The sequence below is a fragment of the Aythya fuligula genome, chromosome 6 (assembly GCF_009819795.1).
Source record: "Aythya fuligula isolate bAytFul2 chromosome 6, bAytFul2.pri, whole genome shotgun sequence".
NCBI classification, from domain to species: Eukaryota; Metazoa; Chordata; class Aves; order Anseriformes; family Anatidae; genus Aythya; species Aythya fuligula.
Window position 1 is genome coordinate 7,911,334 of NC_045564.1, and position 18,914 is coordinate 7,930,247.

The window sequence follows — 18,914 nt, forward strand, 5'->3', positions numbered from 1 at the left end:
AACATCAGGAAGCACCACGACACAGCATCACCAGCATCCGAGGAGCAGAGGGAGAAGCGAAACAACCAAGCCCACCTTTCCCCTCCCCAGCCACCTGCTACCCCCTGAATGGAAAGGGAAGAGAGAAGAGTTGTCAGGTAACATCAACATCAGACGCCACGGGCAGTCATCAGATTTTCTTTCAGCTGCTTACCAGTGTGGCTCCTTTTATGTACCATTAGCACATTGGGCCCAATGCAAACCATGCCACAGACGTCACATTTCAGTTTACCATTCGGAAGCCGGATTCCTCCCTCGCTCGATAGCTCCTGGATCTTTCTGTTATCCGCCATCTCGTTATTCTCTGTGAGGGGCTCTTCCAGGCTGCTTCCTTCATCATGAGCCCTGACCTCATCTTCCTGACTCAGGGGCTTCCTGTCAGATTCCTCATCACTTTGCATTTCTAGCTTTACTGAATTTGCTGAAATAAAACAAAAATAAAAATAAAAAACATTAAAAATGTGTACTTTCTAAGTTCCCAATTAAGGTACGTTGCTACTATTACCAGTACTGAAGCAGAGGCTGAAGGCTCAAAGCAACACGAAGGCCTTGCGGTGGTAACAGTTGCACACGTGACCCAATATTTCCTCAAGGAATTAAATTCCTGGTTTTCTATCCCTATTTTACAGCTTAGAGACTAAGACACGGAGCGATCCAGAGACCTACCAGAAGCTGCAGAGACATGACAGGCTTAAAAATTGACCTCCTGCTGCTCAACGTGAAACACAGGAGCCCCCCTTCCCTTCGAGGGACGCAAGCACACAGGCAGGACGGAGCCAGATGCCTCCCGCCCTGAGTTAGGGCAGCAAGCCCCAACCTTCCCAAAGCCACAGCTCACAGAAACGAGCACACTTTGCAGACAGGATCGTTCAAAACGCAGGGACCTGAGGGAGCAGGGCCGTGGCAGTAATCTCCACAGCACCCTGCCTGCACAGGCACGTCTCTGAGGGGAGAGCATCGCCACAGGAGCCCTGAGTGCTCTCCTGCCACCATCTTCTGATTCACCTAAATGGGACACTGCCAAGGCAAACAGGTCTGAAGCGAGAGGTACACTGCTGGCTTACATATATCTGTGAAATTAAGCGCAAGTCAAGAGCTTTCTTGTCTGCCTGGTCAGGCCCATGGGCGCCCCGCTGATTTCTGTGACCCTCATGTCACAGGGCAAGTCTCCTACAACTAGCAAGAGCTCGTGGGATCAGCAAGTCTTGAAGGAAAATCACGCTTTTTTTTAAGCAGGGGGCCTCAGTGCAGGGGTGTTTTAACCCCCCCGCCCCCAGCCACCCACGTTTCAACATTTCCACCATCGGTGGGAACTGCCAAAAGGCCTGCCCCACAGTCACACTCTCCACCCGCACTGCCAGCCAGAAGGCGAGCCCACGTGCCACTTTCCATAAGCCTTGATCCTGCTGAGGGGTTTAAAAAGGAGGTGATTCAGCCCTCGTACCTAAGCAGCCTCTGACCTCGGTGCTAAGGCCATTAGCCGATGGCAGCAGGGGATCTGAGGGCAGGCGCGTGGCCTGGGAGCGCCTGGTGTCCCCCAGAGCCCTGCTACAAGTGCCCCAGAGCAGCGCCCGCCACATCTGAGAAATACACAGGAGAATTAGAAAGAAGTGTGTCTGATCACTGCGAGCCATCACACTTTCAAACAACTGGCCTGATAGTGTCGGAAGAACTAACCCCACTGCTTCAAACTGCTCCTTCATCCCTTCTCCTCCTTCCTGCCCCCAAATTTATGGTTACAGAAAACACAAGGTTCAGAGACCGATGTTGCAATTCTAAACCATGGCTCTTACTACCAGACAGAGCGTAATGAAAGGGACGAAGGCACCAGAGACCAAACGACGTGAAGACGCTGCTTTTTAATCATAAAATTGTTGAAATGCATCTTCCACTACTCACTGAGGCGCTAATGGGAGCGCAGGAATGGAAGCACGACTGCAGCAGAGCCCAGCCCGAAGGAGGCCGCGGATCACAGCACAGGCCCCGTCATCACAGCACTTTGCAAAGCTCTGGAGCAGGCCAAGGGGAGGCCGGGCACAATCTCCGCCGGTCTCCTGGCCAGGAGGCCGAGCAGAAGGGAGGACACTGGCGGGGAGGCAGCCGAGGTCCTCACCCTGTCTCCCCGCACGAAGCACGTGTTGGTGATTTATGGACAGCCTGACTTTAGAGCTAAGGAATGGCAGTTCTCTCTAATAATAGCAGCCTTTTGGGGTATTCAGCAAATCGGAGAATGGAGCCTGAGTAAATGCCTCGCTGTCCTCAGGAGCAGGATTTAATACACTTGGCCACACAAGTAGCTACAGTAGGGCCAGGAGCAGTGCCGGCGCTGCTCACCCGAGATCCCGGCTTGCTTCTGCAGCACCGGGCATTCTCCTTGCACAGTAACGCACAAAATAGCCGAAATACTTCATACCAACTGTGTATATTTATACGTACCCTCAAGAGAGAGAAAGCATCATATCTTACGTGTCTTCTTGCGTTACTTCCAGAAATTTTGAGCTCTGTTTCTGACATGGAATAATAATCACTTGCCTGCAGCCGTGCCCAGCACCAGTAGCTCCCATCCAAGCCTGCGGACCTCTGGCCACTCAGCCCCTACGAAAGTGAGGCTGTAAGAGCTTATAAAACTGGCAGATCGCTTACTTTATCTTGCCCCAGTGTTTCTCGCTGCCGAATGCTGGCGGCTGTCCAGCAGGACAAGCAGCACAACAAAGCGGAGCGAGCCGTTTGCTGCAATACGACCTTCCAAAAACACGCAGCGCTCCCAAAATCCAGCAGACTGAGCTCAAAAAGCCCACGGAGCTTCTGAAGCGCCTCTCTTAACATCCCAGCTATTCTGCAAGGTTTTGCAGGCTGGTTACCATCCTCACTCCCCTCACCTTCACCCGCACGCCGAGCACTGCCTCTGCCATTCTCAAAAGCCCTCTGTTAGCTTGTTGCTGCGCGAAGGTTTCCTTGGGCTGGGACTGCTCGCAGGTCTCCAAGGAGGGGATGGCTGGTGCAGCAGGATCTCCTCGGCTCTTTGTCAGGGCTTGGCTAATCAGGTCATCCCCGCTGCCTTGCATCACACTGGTGCACGGCTGTACACAAACGGGCGCCTAAACTGCGCACACTATTTTCTCTGTTCTCAGCCAGCCTTTGAAACCAGTCGTTTTTACAGAACTGCCTTTGTTTTCACCTCCAGCCGCAAACTTAGAGAGCGGAATGAACCCTGCTACAAAGGGAGAAGAAATATGTAAGGGATGTTTACGGCTACGATGCATCGCTCGCTATCTCCACGTCAAGCTTCACCCCGGGTTCCCTTGCCTTTCTTGCTCACCCACTTGCTAAAAGTGGCAGGCTTTCTCATTCCTTGGCAGAGCAAAGCATAAATAAGTAAATGGAAAAAATTTAAAAATTTTTTGGCACCTTTCCTAAAAATCACAGCAAATGAGATAGCAGGGATGAACTCTAATCCAGCTTGCTGCAAAAGCATGAACTTGCAGTCAAACCATTTCCCTCCAGCTAATGCAAGTGCCTCCCACTTTTTCCCTGTCCAAGGCAACGTCTCACAGAAAACACACACAGAAAGGGAGACGAGCAGTCTCAAAAGCTTCTACCTGTGGATAAGAGGCCAGTGGCACACGTTCAGCAGACCACACGGCAATATTTTTTTCCCTTTTTGTTCCTTTTTCTTTCTTCCTATCCCAGAGCAGCAAGCAGATCCTGAATCACACCTTACCCTGAGTGGCCAAATTGAAAACAATTATTGTTAATGTCTCCTAAATGCTAATTGAACTGCAATTCCCTGTTAAACTGCATTTTGGCAAGTCTTCAGTACCAAAATTATTTCCTTCACCCACAAATTAGCGTAGCTACACACCAGAAGCTAGAAGTTCCTCGTGTTTTGTCCTCTATCCTAGAAATTTGTTTCAGTCAAAAGCGAGATGTTTGCAGGGAAACCAAACCACCTCCCAGCTTTGCTGAGAGATGCGATGCCCAGGTGGGCAGTAAAGGACAGCTCTGGTCACCTTGTCCTAAGCAAGCAAGGCAGAGGGCAATTCCTGCTCGGGAACAAAATCCATCTGTCCAACACACCAGGGAGCACGCACGCAGCAGGACTGTGCCCCTCCGTCTCCTCCGCTGTCTGCTGTCCTAGGTCGTTGCTTATTTTGTCTGTGGGCTTGAAGAAGCAGGCTGGCCGCTGTCACCAAGGGACTGTGGTCTCCAGCTGGAGGTTAGCTTTCCTGGCAGCGGCAGCGCGCCACCGGCCTCTTCCTGCTACCCCCAGAGCAGCAGAAAAAGCAAGCCTGACCCTTGCCTCTTCCCCAGCTCCTCTCCTCTCACCAGCAGGAAACAAAGCGTTGGCCTGGCTTCAGATCCTCATCCTTGAGGAGGCAAAATTCGAATCTGCCGCCCCCGAAGAGCCTTGGGGTGGCTCCGTGGGCGAAGGCAGCGAAGGACGGCTGCGGCTCAGGCGGACACAATGTGTTCTCTGCCCAGCCCCGTGGGACACAGGGGGCAGATGGCACAGCAGCTCTCCCAGGGGCTGCTGCAGATTCCCTGTCCATAACACACAAAAAAAAACCATGTTTGCAGCCAGGGTCTGCCCTTAGCTTCGATTTCAGTCCCTCTGGAAAATGGCACCGGGCTCCAGCAGCTACAGGCAGGTACAGCACAACCTGCTGCACATCGCCTTGCCTGTGGCCAGCCAACCTCGCTGCTCCATTCACAAACTTCTCCTACATAGTAATTAACCACATGGCTAATTGGCAGCTCAACACAAACAGAAAGGACACAATTTCTTCCCCTTTTCCAACCTGGGTAGCTAGTTCCTAAACACAGCGACGCTCAGAAACACAGCCCCTCTTCCACACTACTAAAAGCACATTTTTTTGGAAAATTCAAGGTAAGGAATGCCAAAACCTGGAAACAATGAGCCCCGACTCTTACTCTAAGAGCACTCCAGTAGCAAAAAGGGTCCTTAAGGAGGGTGTTTACACCTCTCTAGGAGCAAAGTGAGACTTCAAGGCATGTTTCAACATACTTTCCTCCTGGAAGGGTACAAAGGAGTCTCAGTGAATAGAAAACTCCATCGCTGAGTTCCTTGCTGCTGGTACAATTTGGCTCTTAATTAATGAGGTTTTTCAAGTCAATTTTGCTCATATTGGGAGCTATTAAACGTGTAAACAAGGGAGCACCGACACATCTACTGAAGTGAAGCTGTCTCTGCATGGAACAAATGAGGGTGAATGTCACCTGCAAAAGGAAGGGGAATTACCCGAGTCAAGTGACAAAAGCCTGAGCAGGGCCTCTTACGTTACACCTGGACATCCCCGATGCTGGGTGTCAAATTTGTTTGTCACGAGCTGCCAAAAGACCCAGCTTCTGGCCACCGAGCTACTGCGAATCCTAGCCGGTGACACCATGTTGTCACACCGACTGCAGCAGCGCTACGGCCGCTCCAAACAGTTAGATTGAGCCGAGGAGTTCACAGCTAATAAAAAGGAGGAAGGGGGAACACAAAGATCTGAAAGCACCGTGCCGAGTCCTTTTCTGCATGCTACAAATGGGAGCCTTCAGGCATGCCCACATGGAGCTGGTTAACGTGCCAGAAATTCAGCGAGAAATCATCGGCTTATTTAGGCAACCTCAGAAATTTTTAGTTTCCCTGTTGAAGGATCTCTGCTTAAGCCTGCTACCTCTGAAACCCATTTAAACCTTCGCAGAGCGCGGCTGAGTAGTTATTTCATGTCTTCTGGAGGTGTTGCGTGCACCAAGTGTAGACTAACAGGTCTGTTACACCCAAGTGGAGCTTAAATTAGGATGTGGCTGCCTCGCTAAGCCAAGCTTCAGTCAGGCTTTAGCTGACACAAGCCGTGGTTGCCACGCTCCCGTTCCCCACCCCTTCCCCTGCTAATCCCTTCTGCTGGCACCAGCGCTCGGGGAACTGGGCGGTAAACCAACACCAACCCTCCCGAGGAAGCCACCTCTCTTCAGCTGGAGCGGGGCTCCTGTGCCACCACAGGAAAGGGGGGCTGTGGGAGGGCAGGGGGAGCCCACCTGGGCTTTGGGGATTTTCAAACCCTGATGGTTTCAATGATTTGAGCCTCATTCAGCGAGAACCCTGCTCCAGCCCAAAGGATGAGACGCTGCCTGAGCAGCACCTCGGTACCAGCGTGGACGGCGGTGTCTAGCCCACAACTTGCCCCGGATGGCCAGAGCTGAGGCATGACTGCCTGCTTGCTCACGGCGAGCCAGCCGTGCTGCATACCTGCACCTGGCAGGGGCACGAACTGCTAACCCAACAGACACGGCTGCTCCGTGTCGCAAGACTCCTCTCCAGAAGAACCTCGGGCCAAATTTCACCCGCAAATGCACTTATGCAACTTGTACTTACACGAGTGAGAGTCATGTATTCATATCCCAGGGTAGCAAAAGCACTTCTGGTGACCCATCCTCCCCCTCCCTCCTTTCCCTCTGCTTCCCAAGTAACTATGGTGCAACAAATATTGTGCTGAACACAACACCAGGCTTCTGCTGCCTGCCTTCGGGTGCAGGGAAGAGCCTCCTTGTCCCCCCACCCTTGTAAATCCCTGTGCAATGTCAGAACCTGATCCCCAGGGAAGAAAAGCAGGACGCAGCGGTGCTCGGCTACAAGCTGCCGTGTCCTCTGCCGGTGCCTGAGCTCAGCCAGTTACTAGGGTTGGAGCTGTGGATGGTTTTTCCCTAAGGTCAAAACCTTGGATGCCTGTTTGCTCTGCTCCTTTTGGGGTTGTTTTGGTGGGGACACAGGGACAGGGATTTTCTTTTTCCTTCTATGAAACACGCTTTTCTGGTCGACTATCACCTAGCAAACTTTCTGTGTTTAAGCCAAACCTGGTCAGTGCCTGCGCTCCCCTGCGTACCGCAGCCACCAGGACCTGCTGCCGTTGTCTCGCTGCCCCGATGCTTGCTACAGGCAGGCAGGTGATGGCTGGGGGGCACAGGGGCTGCGGTGTGCAGCAGGTGTTCTCCGGGGCCCCTTTTCATTGTCAACTCTGGTTTCAGAGCTCGGCTGAACTGCGGGAGGCCGGGCTCAGTGTCGTGGGTGGTCTCTCACAGCCCTTCCCCTGGCCGATCTACAGCCAGTCCCTCACTGCCCGCGGCACGCGCGATAAATGCTGGAAGCTGGGCTCCTCTCTCAGCACTGCTCCTTCTGCCTGCAGTACAACTACCTCCAAAGTATGCTGGAAAGCAGGGAGAGGAGGAAAAAAAAAAAACAAGATCAGGCTCAGCCCTTTTGTGAAACTCTGTCTCTCAAAGCATTAGGACCATGAACACCTTTTTATGTTTAAGGCTGCTTCAGACTCTACCGAGGGAGCAGAAGAAACCCACACTCATTGAGCAGCAGCACAGCATTCACCTCTAGGAGGATTTTCTAAGAGCCCGCTGAGAGCTCTGTGTGGTACCCAAACCTGGAAGTTTGTAATGGAAAATGCTGACAAACTCTGGCTATATCTGGATCATCCCGTATAAACAAAAATAAAGTGATTTATAACATCCCTTCAAAGCAACCAAAACCTCATTGCTCACTCATTGTCATCTCTGCTTCTCAAAAAGTGCCCGACTTCCTGAAATGCTTTCCAACATACGCATGGATTAGTAATTATAACAGTAATGGCTCTTTCATTTATAAGGAACTTTCCATCAGGGATCTGCACTAGATTTGAAAATAGAGCCAACAAAGTTCCTTGAAGCACATGGAATGACTTCCAGGGTCTGGACCAGGCCCTTTGCTTCATTTTCTGGCATTGTCACTGCATTTTTAGCACCAGAGACATTACTTTAAACAAGAGAAAGGCTTTGATTACACAGCTACACTATTGGATCCTTCACGGCTTTCAGGAAAAGATGCATTTGTCTTTAATTGTACCAGCTCTAAATCATCTTAATGCAAGCTGACCTAGCCATGTCCTCCTCCTCCTCCAAAGGAGGCGCCTCCCCTGACTCATCAGCCCATGGAAAATTATAGGATAAGCACCTGTCACAAAAATATTTTCTGTCTTTGTCACCGAATTGTAAAAAGGGGATTAACAAAGAAACCTGTCTCATTTATTTATTTGAGGCAGAGCCTTGTCTGTGCCCTTGGAGGCAGGTGACTGCTGCCAAGCCGGGGCAGCTCCCCAGGCACGGGAACCCTCTGGTGAGGGGAGCGACGACCCCTCGCAGCCCCAAAGCACCACACAGGGACTTCTCCCCCTGTGTTTCACAGTCACTGCCGTGTTGGGCTCCGCCGCGATGAAAAGCAAAGAGGGAAAACAGTTTTGCCTGAGCACGCTGTGACTGCGTGAAGTTGAATGAAAACTCTTAAAAGCCAACAGTGCCTTTGTAAGCGCCGCGCTCTGTCAGCACGGTGCTGCTTTGAGCCGGGTGTTTTCACTCGAGACACACCATCAAGTGCCTTTCCCTTACATCTTCTTCTTTGCCGGTTCAGATACCCGGCGGGGGCCGGGATTTTCAGCGGGACCCCCTCACATCCCGAGCCCCCAGCAGTATGCAGCTCTGTGCATTCAGGCAGGACCCAGAGCAGCAATTCCCCTCCATCCGAGGGTGCGCATCAAAGGGCTGATCCTAGAGCCGGCCACCGGTGCTATTATAAGGACTGCAGGACCCAGCTCAGTCCCTTGGCTCTTCCAGATTTAAAGGACAGAGCATTTTACAATCAATTTCCCCTTTCAGAAGTCACTTTATGAATCCAAATCCGTTTAAGCCCCAAATTTAATATATTAAACACGGGGGGAAGGGTATCTCTGGTGCCTCCTTCCCACAACTTAAAACACACCAGCTATTAAAGCAGCAAGATATTTAAATGACTATTCATTCTAATTTTTTTTATTTATTTTTTTTAAAGAAATGCTAGGCTTTCACCTGTATCATTATTATGTAGGCAGTGACAGATGGCAATGGAAAAATATAAAATAACTCTTAGAGTATTAACTTTTTTTCAGTACCGTATGTGTCAGATTCTTTAGCATAAATAAATGGCATTGCACAGTCTCATTAAATCTATACATCTGTGTAGTAACTTGCAATTTATGGATATTTTCTGACACAATGTTCAAACCAACAGGTTTAGCTCACATGTTTCTTTTCTCACCATGCCATCTCCAAGTCACCAGAAAAGCAAACAAAAGCAAAACCCTACAGTAAATATTCCCGAAGAACTCTATGAGAAGATTTGCTGTTCATCAGCTGCACACTTTTAAGGGAATGAGAAAGGAAGAGGGTGGTGGGGCCACGGGAAGGAAGGGGCTGGAGGGAGGTGGCAAGTAAAGCTTCGTTCAGCCTGGACCTTGTCCCCAAAGGGAGTTTCATTGGGACACAATGAGCTGTCATTGGGAGCCCTGCCTTTAATGTGACAGCCCACTGGCACAGGGCGGTGAAACAAGATGCAGCACCATCAACTGTTGCTAAAGATTCATTAAAGACTTGATCAAAAGATAAAATCCACAAACAGCCACAAGGATGGTCAGAGAACAAGCCCGTGCCCCAGAGGAGCACGGCAGCTCCACAACTTCATTCCCGACTGGTTTATTTTATAAGGTACCTCCTTTTTCACCTGCCACCATAGCACCTTGGGAGCTGCTCTCCAAAGATCTCCAGCAGATCTGAGAACTGTTAATACCTCCAAACAGCCCAAACACCAGGAAATGCTCCTGCCGAAACATCAAGCCACATCTTGCAGACGAATGCAACGAAAGCTCCATTCTGGCATTAGCTGCAACTTGTGCACACCAACCTTTTGTCTCCCCGGGTGAAGGATCTGTTGGAAGCTATTTACGTACTGGCTCCTTTCCTCTAGGAGGAGCTGGTATCTCTGCCTAAAATTAAGACTGCTTGACACTTCCTACGATAAGGCCCTGTTTTTTACTTGCTTCTCTCTTTGCCAAAAATGATTTAGGCTGAAATTTGTAGGAAATATTTTTTTTTGTGCGCGTGAAATTGCCATCACAACAGCTCGCCTGGCTCTGACCAGATGGGAGCAGACACCACCGCTGGCTCTTCAGTTAAAGCGAGTTGGTCCATGACTGGCCAAATTAATGAATTTCTGCAGATTTGTACAGTCTCCTTCAACCCCTCTTACCCTGCACCAATCCCTCTTCAGGTACCTGCTACCAGACAGAACAAGTAGCATCCCAGCCTACCCTGTTTCCCCTCACTAACAAGGGCCAGCACTCCCAGGGGATCCTCCGACCGTTCCCCAAATCTCATCTCACCAGTACGCCTCTTCTACTCTATCAACACAAGAAATGCGAGATCCAGAGACACGAAATGCCACCGACATACCTTACTTCGTTTTTGAGGATGGGTCATGTGCATTTAAAAATCATTATTCACTGCAATGAAAAGAGGGGGGGGAAAAAAAAGGAAAGAATTTGGCATCCTAAGAGCCTCGCTAAAGCTCTTTAAAGTGCATAATTCCATCACCGTACTGTACATAGCACACAATCTCTGAGGGGTAATTATCCATGGCTTGGAAGCCAGTGTGAATATACGCACAGTAAGTCAATATGATGTTGTGCTTGCTGCTGCTGCTTCTCTTTTTTCTTTTCTTTTTTTTTTTTTTTTTCCTTCTTTTTTATATAAATCAATTTTAATTGTTGTGGATCTATTTCTGCTAATAAAAGAGAGTGAACCGATTCTGGTCGGATAGATTTCTGGATACGGAAAATGAGTGAGCAAAACATGTGAGAGTACTTACTGTATTACCAGAAATATTTATAAATGGCTCTTCCCTCCCTCGGCTGGCAGAATATCAAAGCAGCGAGGAAGCAGCACGGATGGCTTTTGAAGGGATGGAGAAAGCACAAGTCCACTCCTCCATCATCAACATGAGAAAGCGATGCCACAGGGCTCCAGCAGAAGCGCCAACTGGAACTGCTCTAGCAGTAACATCTCCCCCTTGACAAAGGGCGAGTGCTTGTCCGAGGGCAAGCTGCACTAGCAAGGATCACAACGAGCCTCTATGGGGAATATGCAACGTGCCTGCTGGGCTATGCCAATGGAGCTGGAGAGCAAGGCTTTTTCTCTTTTTTTCCTTTTTCATTTTGGATAAGATTCCCAGGACTGTCTGTCCTTCCAGCTGAGGACTGTGATATTCCACAAAGGCTCGATGCCAGCAAGACCAACCTAGACTCTGGGCTTGACAGTAATGCCGCCTGTTCCACAACACACCACGCTCCCCCAGCACACTGACACCAGCAATATAAAAACACAGAGTTGAGCACATTTTCAAGAGGCACGTGGAAAAGCATCCATGCCCTCATGTGAAACTTTGGCTGGGACAGAAATTTGCTCCAAATTTGGCTCTGCACCAGGCACTCCCGCAAACAGGGTTTGTGCATAGGTGTGCACACACACACACACACATCCCTATACAGGGATGCAGATTCCTGCCGTGGACGTGTGCTTTTGGATAACTGCACGCAGAGGGATGAAGCTTTCTGCAACTGGATTAACCACATGCAGACAGGCCAGCCGTGGCCTGCAGATCTACCTGGTGGGACCAGCCCCTTTTTGGGGGGCTGAGCTCCCAGCTGTCCCCGTGCCCAGCCAGGTAGCTGCAGAGACAGCTGGGCTGCAGCAGCGCCTTGTTCCCATCGGAAGAGAGAAGCAGCAAGGCACACCAATTCCCAAGTCAGCTCGTACATGTGAAAGTGCCTGGGGGGTCCTGATTCAGTGCAATACTTAAGCAATCACCGATCTTTAACGTTAAAGTCAACAGGACTTTGGTACATACATAGGTAATTACATGAATTCATCACTGGGCTGAGCAGGCATGTTCCAGCTCACAAAAGCAATGAAAGGACATTGTGCAGGAAGAACGAAAAGCCTTGAGGAAAGGATTAGTAGTGTCACAAGTTAAACATCTCCTCCCTGATGACATACAGGATCGGGTCAACTGTGCAGACAAGCGAGAACACTGCAGCATGAAGCTAGAGGTGGTAATAGCCTGCTCCAACTACTGCCTGTAGTAGCAGTTCAGATAACAAACAATACTAACGTACAATAAACATTTTTAATAGCTTTCCTGCAGAGAGGAGGTTGAGATTTTTTGTGTGTTTAACTGCACATTGTTCTACTCCACATCTACTTGCCTATTTTAACTTACCTGGCAGATTTAAGTGTAAAAAATAACAATAATTTTCTCTCTATAACCAACCTCCGAAATCCTGCAGCTCTTGCTTTACAGTCCCAAAAATCATAACCTAGGAGGGCTATAACCTAATAGTGATATGCTGTCATTAACAGTCTGCTGAATTACAACAAATAACATAGAAGGACCTGAGTGGCAATGCTGCCCCACTCTCTTAAAAATAGATCACAGAGGTTTGGTGACAGTATGAATGTTTTCCAGTTATATTGTACTAGGTAACCAACCATTAGTTATGACCAGTCTTGATCTTGGAAAAAAAAAAGTATCAAAACGCGTTATTTAAAAACTCTTCTTAACCTGCACTAAATATCCAAGTTCCTCAGGTGATTGTCTTCTCCTAAGTCCAGGAAATATCAAGAATTTACAGTAGGTCATTTGAGCACCTTCGCTCACAGCGAGCACAAAGGAGTTCGGTGCCTGCTGAAATAATTGCCAAGCAAGGATGAGATAAAGATATAAAACAGATTTATTGGCTGTCTAGCAGACTTTACATTCAATTTGCTCTTGTCACATTCTCATCAAGCGTAGGTACCTGCACAACTCTAGTTGCAAAGGTTACGGCCAGAACCACGCCAGACCCAGCTAGCTCAGTGCCAGATTCGATCAGAGGGGTTCAGAAAGGCAGCACGCATACCCGCAGGTAGGACGTATAATTTTATATATCACATGTGATGCTTCATTTATCTGCTTTCATGTGTGTATCGGATTCATTGACTTCCTTTAATGTTCCCAAACATTCATAACCACTGTTATTCACGTGCATACGCTCAAGGCTCTTTGCAGAGAGTGACTTGTTCATATAACCAATTCCTTGTTACTACTCTGCTGTTTCTTGCCTGGGGCTTTGGGAGCACTGGCTTCCTTAAAGATATCGCCCACTGGGGATTCTCTCTCAAGGGAAAGAATAAAGCATCCACCATGAGGCAGAGCCTGAGACACTTAAAGCTCAGAGGTTTATTTTAGGCACCCGCACCCTGCGTGTACACAGAGGGGGAATGTCCCGGTCTCCAACCTTCAGTTCTGGTAGGAGACATAAGGAAAGAGGAGATTTTGCATCGACCACGGAAGGCAAAAAGAAAGAAGGAATCATACGGGTTAAAGCAAACATTTAGTTTGCTATTAAAATAACTTGAGTTGACTCAAGACATTTATTTGAGCAAAGAGAAAATAAAACATTTTGCAAATTGTGTAACCTCCCTTTCAAGGGCTGGCCCTTTAGAGCTCAAATAGATCATCTTCAAGCAAACATGGAAACATTTTCTACTTTTAAGCAGCAAAAGCCATTTCAATGTCAGGGAAGTGTTTTCTCCCCCAACGTTTTCATCAGACTTGACTCAAATTTCATTTTGGTCCCGCTCGCAGGCTGCCTTTTTGGACACATTGATTGCTTGTTGCTTCTACCTAGCAGTTACCACAGCAGGCTGGAAGGATGCAAACCACTCTCAAGCTAGTCTCCTGCATCAAGAAGTAGGGAATGCGTTTAAGTCTAGGAATTTTTGGAACAGGCATCGTATAAATAAATAAATAAAAAGAAAGAAAAATCACAGAAATACAACTAAAGCCACCAAAAACTGAAAAACAGACATGTGAAGCATCTCTGTGTCCTCAGCTATGATGACCATGGCACGGATATGTAATATCTGCATTTAGGAAAGCCCCTCACTTCTCCGAACCTTAAACCTCCACTGAAAGTCAGCTAAGGCACCTCTGTAAGCCTTACTCAGCACCTTGCTGCCCCTGGAGATGCCTAAACAAATCTTTACACCAGAATCTAGATCTCTTTGCAACTCAGTTCATCTACAAAACAGGCTGTAACTCCTTACCTTATGGAGGTTCAGCGACAAACTGATTAACAGTGGAGATTAATGTTTGTGCACTGAAGTCACTGGAAGTAGAAACAAATCCTAAAGCAGCCCAAGTGGCACACACTGCTTACAGGAATCCCAACATTTGTAAAGCAAGTGCCTTCTCCATCAGAGAGGAGATACATCTGCTTGCAAAGAAACTTGCACAATTTTCATTTCATATATTTTGGCTCAAGCTAGTAGTAGCAGCCTGCCTCTCCTATGAGCCCTTCAGAAAAAAATCTCTCTGTACATCCTTTAAGTTCTCCACTCTTGGGTTCAACAGAACTGATGAACAACTTGGAATGTAAATTCTTGCGACAACTCAAGTTTAACACAGGCTGCAAGGAAAAGAAAGAAAGGCAGGACTTCGCATATGTTTGCACAAAAGAGAAATTGCTCAAATAAGTGGGAAAAAAATATATCTTCTAACACTAATATCTTATAACATGACCGTGCCCATTGAAATGTCTTTCACAAAGACCGTGCTGAATCCACAAGTCACTATTTCCAGTGTTGGAAGCATGGCCAGATACTGCGCGAAGGAAAATTAATTTGTGTCACTACAGCGAGTTTTTCTTACACTGCAAACAGAATATATTGATAAAAAACAGAATCTGGATGTTAATTTAAGACAAAATATGACATTAATAGTAATTTGGCAAGAAAAAAACACTACGTCTGCTAAAATATCTATTTCAATAGACACGGAACAAAATCCTACTTAGTCCTTAATACATTTTATCCTCTCCCTCTAGTTAAACACAGGGCATGACTAGCGCTGGCTTTAAACGGGGGTTTTATTACACAGAAAATGTCAAGGCTGTCATTGAGAAAATCCTGAAGATGTAAGGCAGGCCCCAGCTCCAGCAGAGTGAAGAACCCTACCCCCTTTGGGGTCTTCAGTGACACTTGAAGCATTCGCTCAGACTGAGTGAGCCCAAGCTCTCTGTGGCACTGCTACACCCCCTACCTTCTCAGCTGGCAAGGGCGTTTTGATCAGGAATTCCATCTGGATGTTAGAAATCTTCTCAATTTAGAACTCACCCAGACTTGCACACATCTGCAAGACGCTTTGATTTCTAGACACCAAAGGCTTCCTGCAGGAAAAAAAGCTTCTGCGAGTGGTTTCCCACCCACTCAAGCAGAATGGCTGGTAACAGACCCATTTCACCAGTGCTTTTGGGTAGAAAAGGTACTTTTATATATAGATAGATAGATAATATATACACACACACTATTTATATACATGCACACATGTTCCTGCTGGTGAAGCTACACTCTCTCCTTCGTTTGGGTTTGGTTGTCCCTGCCCAAAAACATCACAGCATCCTATACCCATCCACCCTACAGCCCAGCACTGCAGGCTTTCCTGAGAAATGCCTGTGATGGTTCACTTGGCGTCTCCTCCTGCAGCCCGCCCGCTACCATCAAGAGGAATATTGCCAATGTACGTTATCAGAAAACACAAGCCTTGAAGAGCTGCCAGTTACTTTCCCTGGTGGCACCAGAAGTGCTGCCCCAGGGCTTTGTTCCTATCGCATCTTCATCTGCCGGCGAGAGACGTTTGTGCCAGAGCGCTGCCTTTTGGTACCTGGCAGACGCCATCAGCCACTGGTGAGTCAAGCAAAAGGCAGGACTGAAAATGAGTTCGACCAGAGGTTACCAACCTTCATTCAGCCAAACGCTCCATCTTTGCACAAGAAAATGGGATTATTATCCTATCTGCCTTCTTTTTTTTGGGGAAAAAAGGGAGGGCAAACTTTCAACCTTCTTAAAAAGGCAGTGAGCTTTCTGCATTCCTGACCTTTCACTCGCAGAGGGAATGCTGATTTCTTGCTGAGCTATGGCTCTGATCATCCTTGCCAAAGCTAAGATGTACACGAGCTGGCTCACCCTTGTTTCCACTGGCTGCTGGAGCATGCCAAAGAGACTGTGTGCCCTACTGCCTTCAGCACTGAGCCAAGCAACGTGATACTTTTCAGAACCTTATATAGCACTTGAAGAGCTGTATAGGGGAGCTCTGCACAGGATGGCATAGAGGGCAGCGGTGCAGGGAAGTTGAGAAATGTCTTCTGCTTTTGCTGTCAGGAAGATCAAACGGTCAGTTTGAAAGTGGGGCATGATAAACTCCCTAAATTTTTGGAGTCAAAAGTTAGTTGAAAGACTAGAATAACACGGAGTAGGAGGGGGAAGTGGATGTGCTCACCCAGAGACAAAAAAAGCAGCTTTATTCAAGCACTGCAGTATGACAATCATGCATTGCAAATGCCCCAGTGAAGTGAAAATGTGCAGTCAATGCGGGAGGCCCGAGGTTTCAGCACTCACAACGTGAGCCAGCGAACAGAAGCCCTGTGGGAGCCGCGTTTGGCTGTGCCATTGCTCCAAAGAAGCCCAACAGGAAACACTCGCGCTGAGCTACTACCCAGAAACACCAAAGCTGCTGTTTGAAGGGCTGTGCTACCACCCCTTCCGTCAGAGCTGTGCCTACGGCCCCCAAACGAGGCCAGGCTCCTATCCTGCTCAGGGAGCACGAAGGAAAAGTGCAGCAGCAGCAGCAAGGCAGGAGGTCTGTACCTGCAGTGCCCTGCCCATTTATCCATCCTGTTACTCACTGTGCTGCCAATACATGACATAACCCTACCGCTCCAATCTTTATTTCAAAATTAGTAAAGAAGCATCAGAGGTTCATGGCATGCTCCTTCCAGCACAGAGCTGGGGTGCTCTCTATCAATATCAGCACAGACAGGCTGTATCTTCAGAATTTGGCCCAAGATGTTAAAGGGTTATTTTAAGGAATGCTTCTTTTTCCCCCCCCCTCTCCATTTGTTTGTTTTGGAATTGATACCAGGAAAAAAAAAATGTAACTAGGAAACAGAATACATAACTGCCTGAGGTGATGTACAAGAAGTTTCTTCGCATTCTCTGACTCTTTCCTGGTTAAAACCAGTTCGCCTGGGGATGGGCCAGCTGGGTTTCTGCTTCCCTTGCTTTCCCAGCATCCCACACACTAACGTGACCTTCATTAACTCAACACAGCAACTGGATCCAGCTAACAAAATCCAACACATGTAGGCACTTGTCCCCCTTGTCCTCAAGGGTAGAGAAACAAGGATGCAGTTGTTCCCAAACTGGCCTCGCCGTTTCCAATCCTCATCCTCGCGTAACCGATGCTATCGGGGCTGCTCGCTGCTGGCCAAAGGCTGCAGCAGCTTCTTGGAACCAAACTCCGCTCGCTTTCTGCTCTCTGCAGAAGGATTAACCAGCAGCTGCTCTCTTGAGGAAGCGTGGACCTAGGGAGGGAGCTTCGTGCCAGCTTACAGCAAGGGATACGGAACTAGTAGCCAGGCTTGTGGTGGCTGGATGGCAGAGCGTTTGCTGGTGATGATATGGAGTTGTCCCAATTAACAGAACAACAACCAAGCGACAACAGAAAGCCTCCGAACAGTAGCAACCTGGCAAAGCTGGAGGGAATTTGGGGGGTGAAGGAGGGAAAGATCCAGGCTGCAAAAAACTGCATGTCTTGAGATGCAGCAGAGATAGTGGGGAAGGTACTGATTACAGACCGGCCTCACGTTATTTGTTCAATCTCTTCATGTTTTCAGCAGAAACTCCGCTAAAAAAAGGCCAGTAGCTATTGGCAGCAGACAGCAGGACACCATTAGGAGCTAAAATAAGTAAAAAAAAATAAAAAGAAGGCTCTCTCTCTAGATCGTACCAACACTCACGAGCGCAGACCCAGCCGTGGCAGGTCGTGTATGCTGCCTGCAATGAAACTGCTCCTCTGCACTGACAGGCTGGTGAACCTGAGAAGCTTCAGCCCTAATAACTCAAATGTTGAAGTCTGCACCTGATCTAGAGCAGACCACTCCAGCTAAGCTCTGATAAGCTCTTTGCTGGATATCAGGCTGTGCTATTACTTGTTACAGGCCTCCTCCCAACAATCTTTAAACGCCAAATTGGATCTTCACCAGCACACAGCCCGTCGGTGGAAGCGGCCCTTTGCACAGTGGCTGTGCTGTCCCAGCTACAGACCCGGAGGCAGAGCCGAAGCCTCGCTCCAGATGAAGCCTGAAGCCTTCCTGAATCGACTGGGCTGTAAATGGATCTCTGCTTTGTCCGAGCCAGAGGCAGCTGGGTGTGCTGCCAGCCCAGGCAGAAAGGAGACAAAAGCTGGCACAGCCCGTGCTTGGGGGCCAGGTGAGAATGAGGAGCACCCTCAGCATGTTACTGACCACGATGCAGATGTAAGGCCCTCTCAGACTTGGGCTCTTTCTGGCATTCCCTCTTAAAAATCACTGAAAGCTCCACCAAGGCCACAGACCAAGTAACCAGAACAGAAACAGGCAATGGGAGATGGCAGAGGTATGAAGTACTTGCACAAGGAGCATTAGGGCTTCGGTGGGGTTGGTCTTAGTTCGTCATACCAGCAAAGAGACCAGTGAGAAGTAGAAGTGTTTCTTTATAACATTCAGTAAATACCTCTCACAGCTCTGATCCTTGGTAAGGACTGTATGTACCAGAGCAAAAGCAGAAGGAATAAAGCAGCATCAGCCAACTTGTGCAGCAGTAGCCTGGTAGGCGAGATGCCCACCTGCACCGCTCCAACATCGCTGCTATCCCCTAAGCTTGCACCAACAACCCGCACCAGGGTCTTCCTCTCTGCCCCTCGCAGATGCATGCCAGTGACCAGACCCCAGACTGTGTCTCTGCCACCTGAAATGATGGAGAGTGCTGTCACCTTGATCCCCAGTTTCATCTCGGGTGCAATCATCTGGCGGTGCTCCTCCATCACGCGCAGGAGCTCCCCGCGCAGACAGCGCCCGGCTGAAGCCGTGAAGGTGGTTACTGCT

General features: G+C 48.6%; 1 protein-coding gene across 7 annotated transcripts in view; it reads right to left on the bottom strand.

Annotated features, from left to right (window-relative positions):
* The window catches only part of IKZF2 (IKAROS family zinc finger 2), a 106,702-nt gene that overhangs the window by 48,051 nt on the left and 39,737 nt on the right, over positions 1–18,914 (bottom strand). For 5 of the 7 annotated variants that reach the window (XM_032190201.1, XM_032190198.1, XM_032190200.1 and 2 more), the window contains one exon: positions 194–460. The exons of 1 other annotated variant lie outside the window; for it this stretch is intronic. In XM_032190201.1, the coding sequence (XP_032046092.1) occupies positions 194–440 (247 nt within the window). In that variant the 5' untranslated portion in view covers positions 441–460. The remainder of the gene's footprint in view (positions 1–193; positions 461–18,914) is intronic. One more of the 7 variants, XM_032190199.1, reaches the window with a different exon arrangement.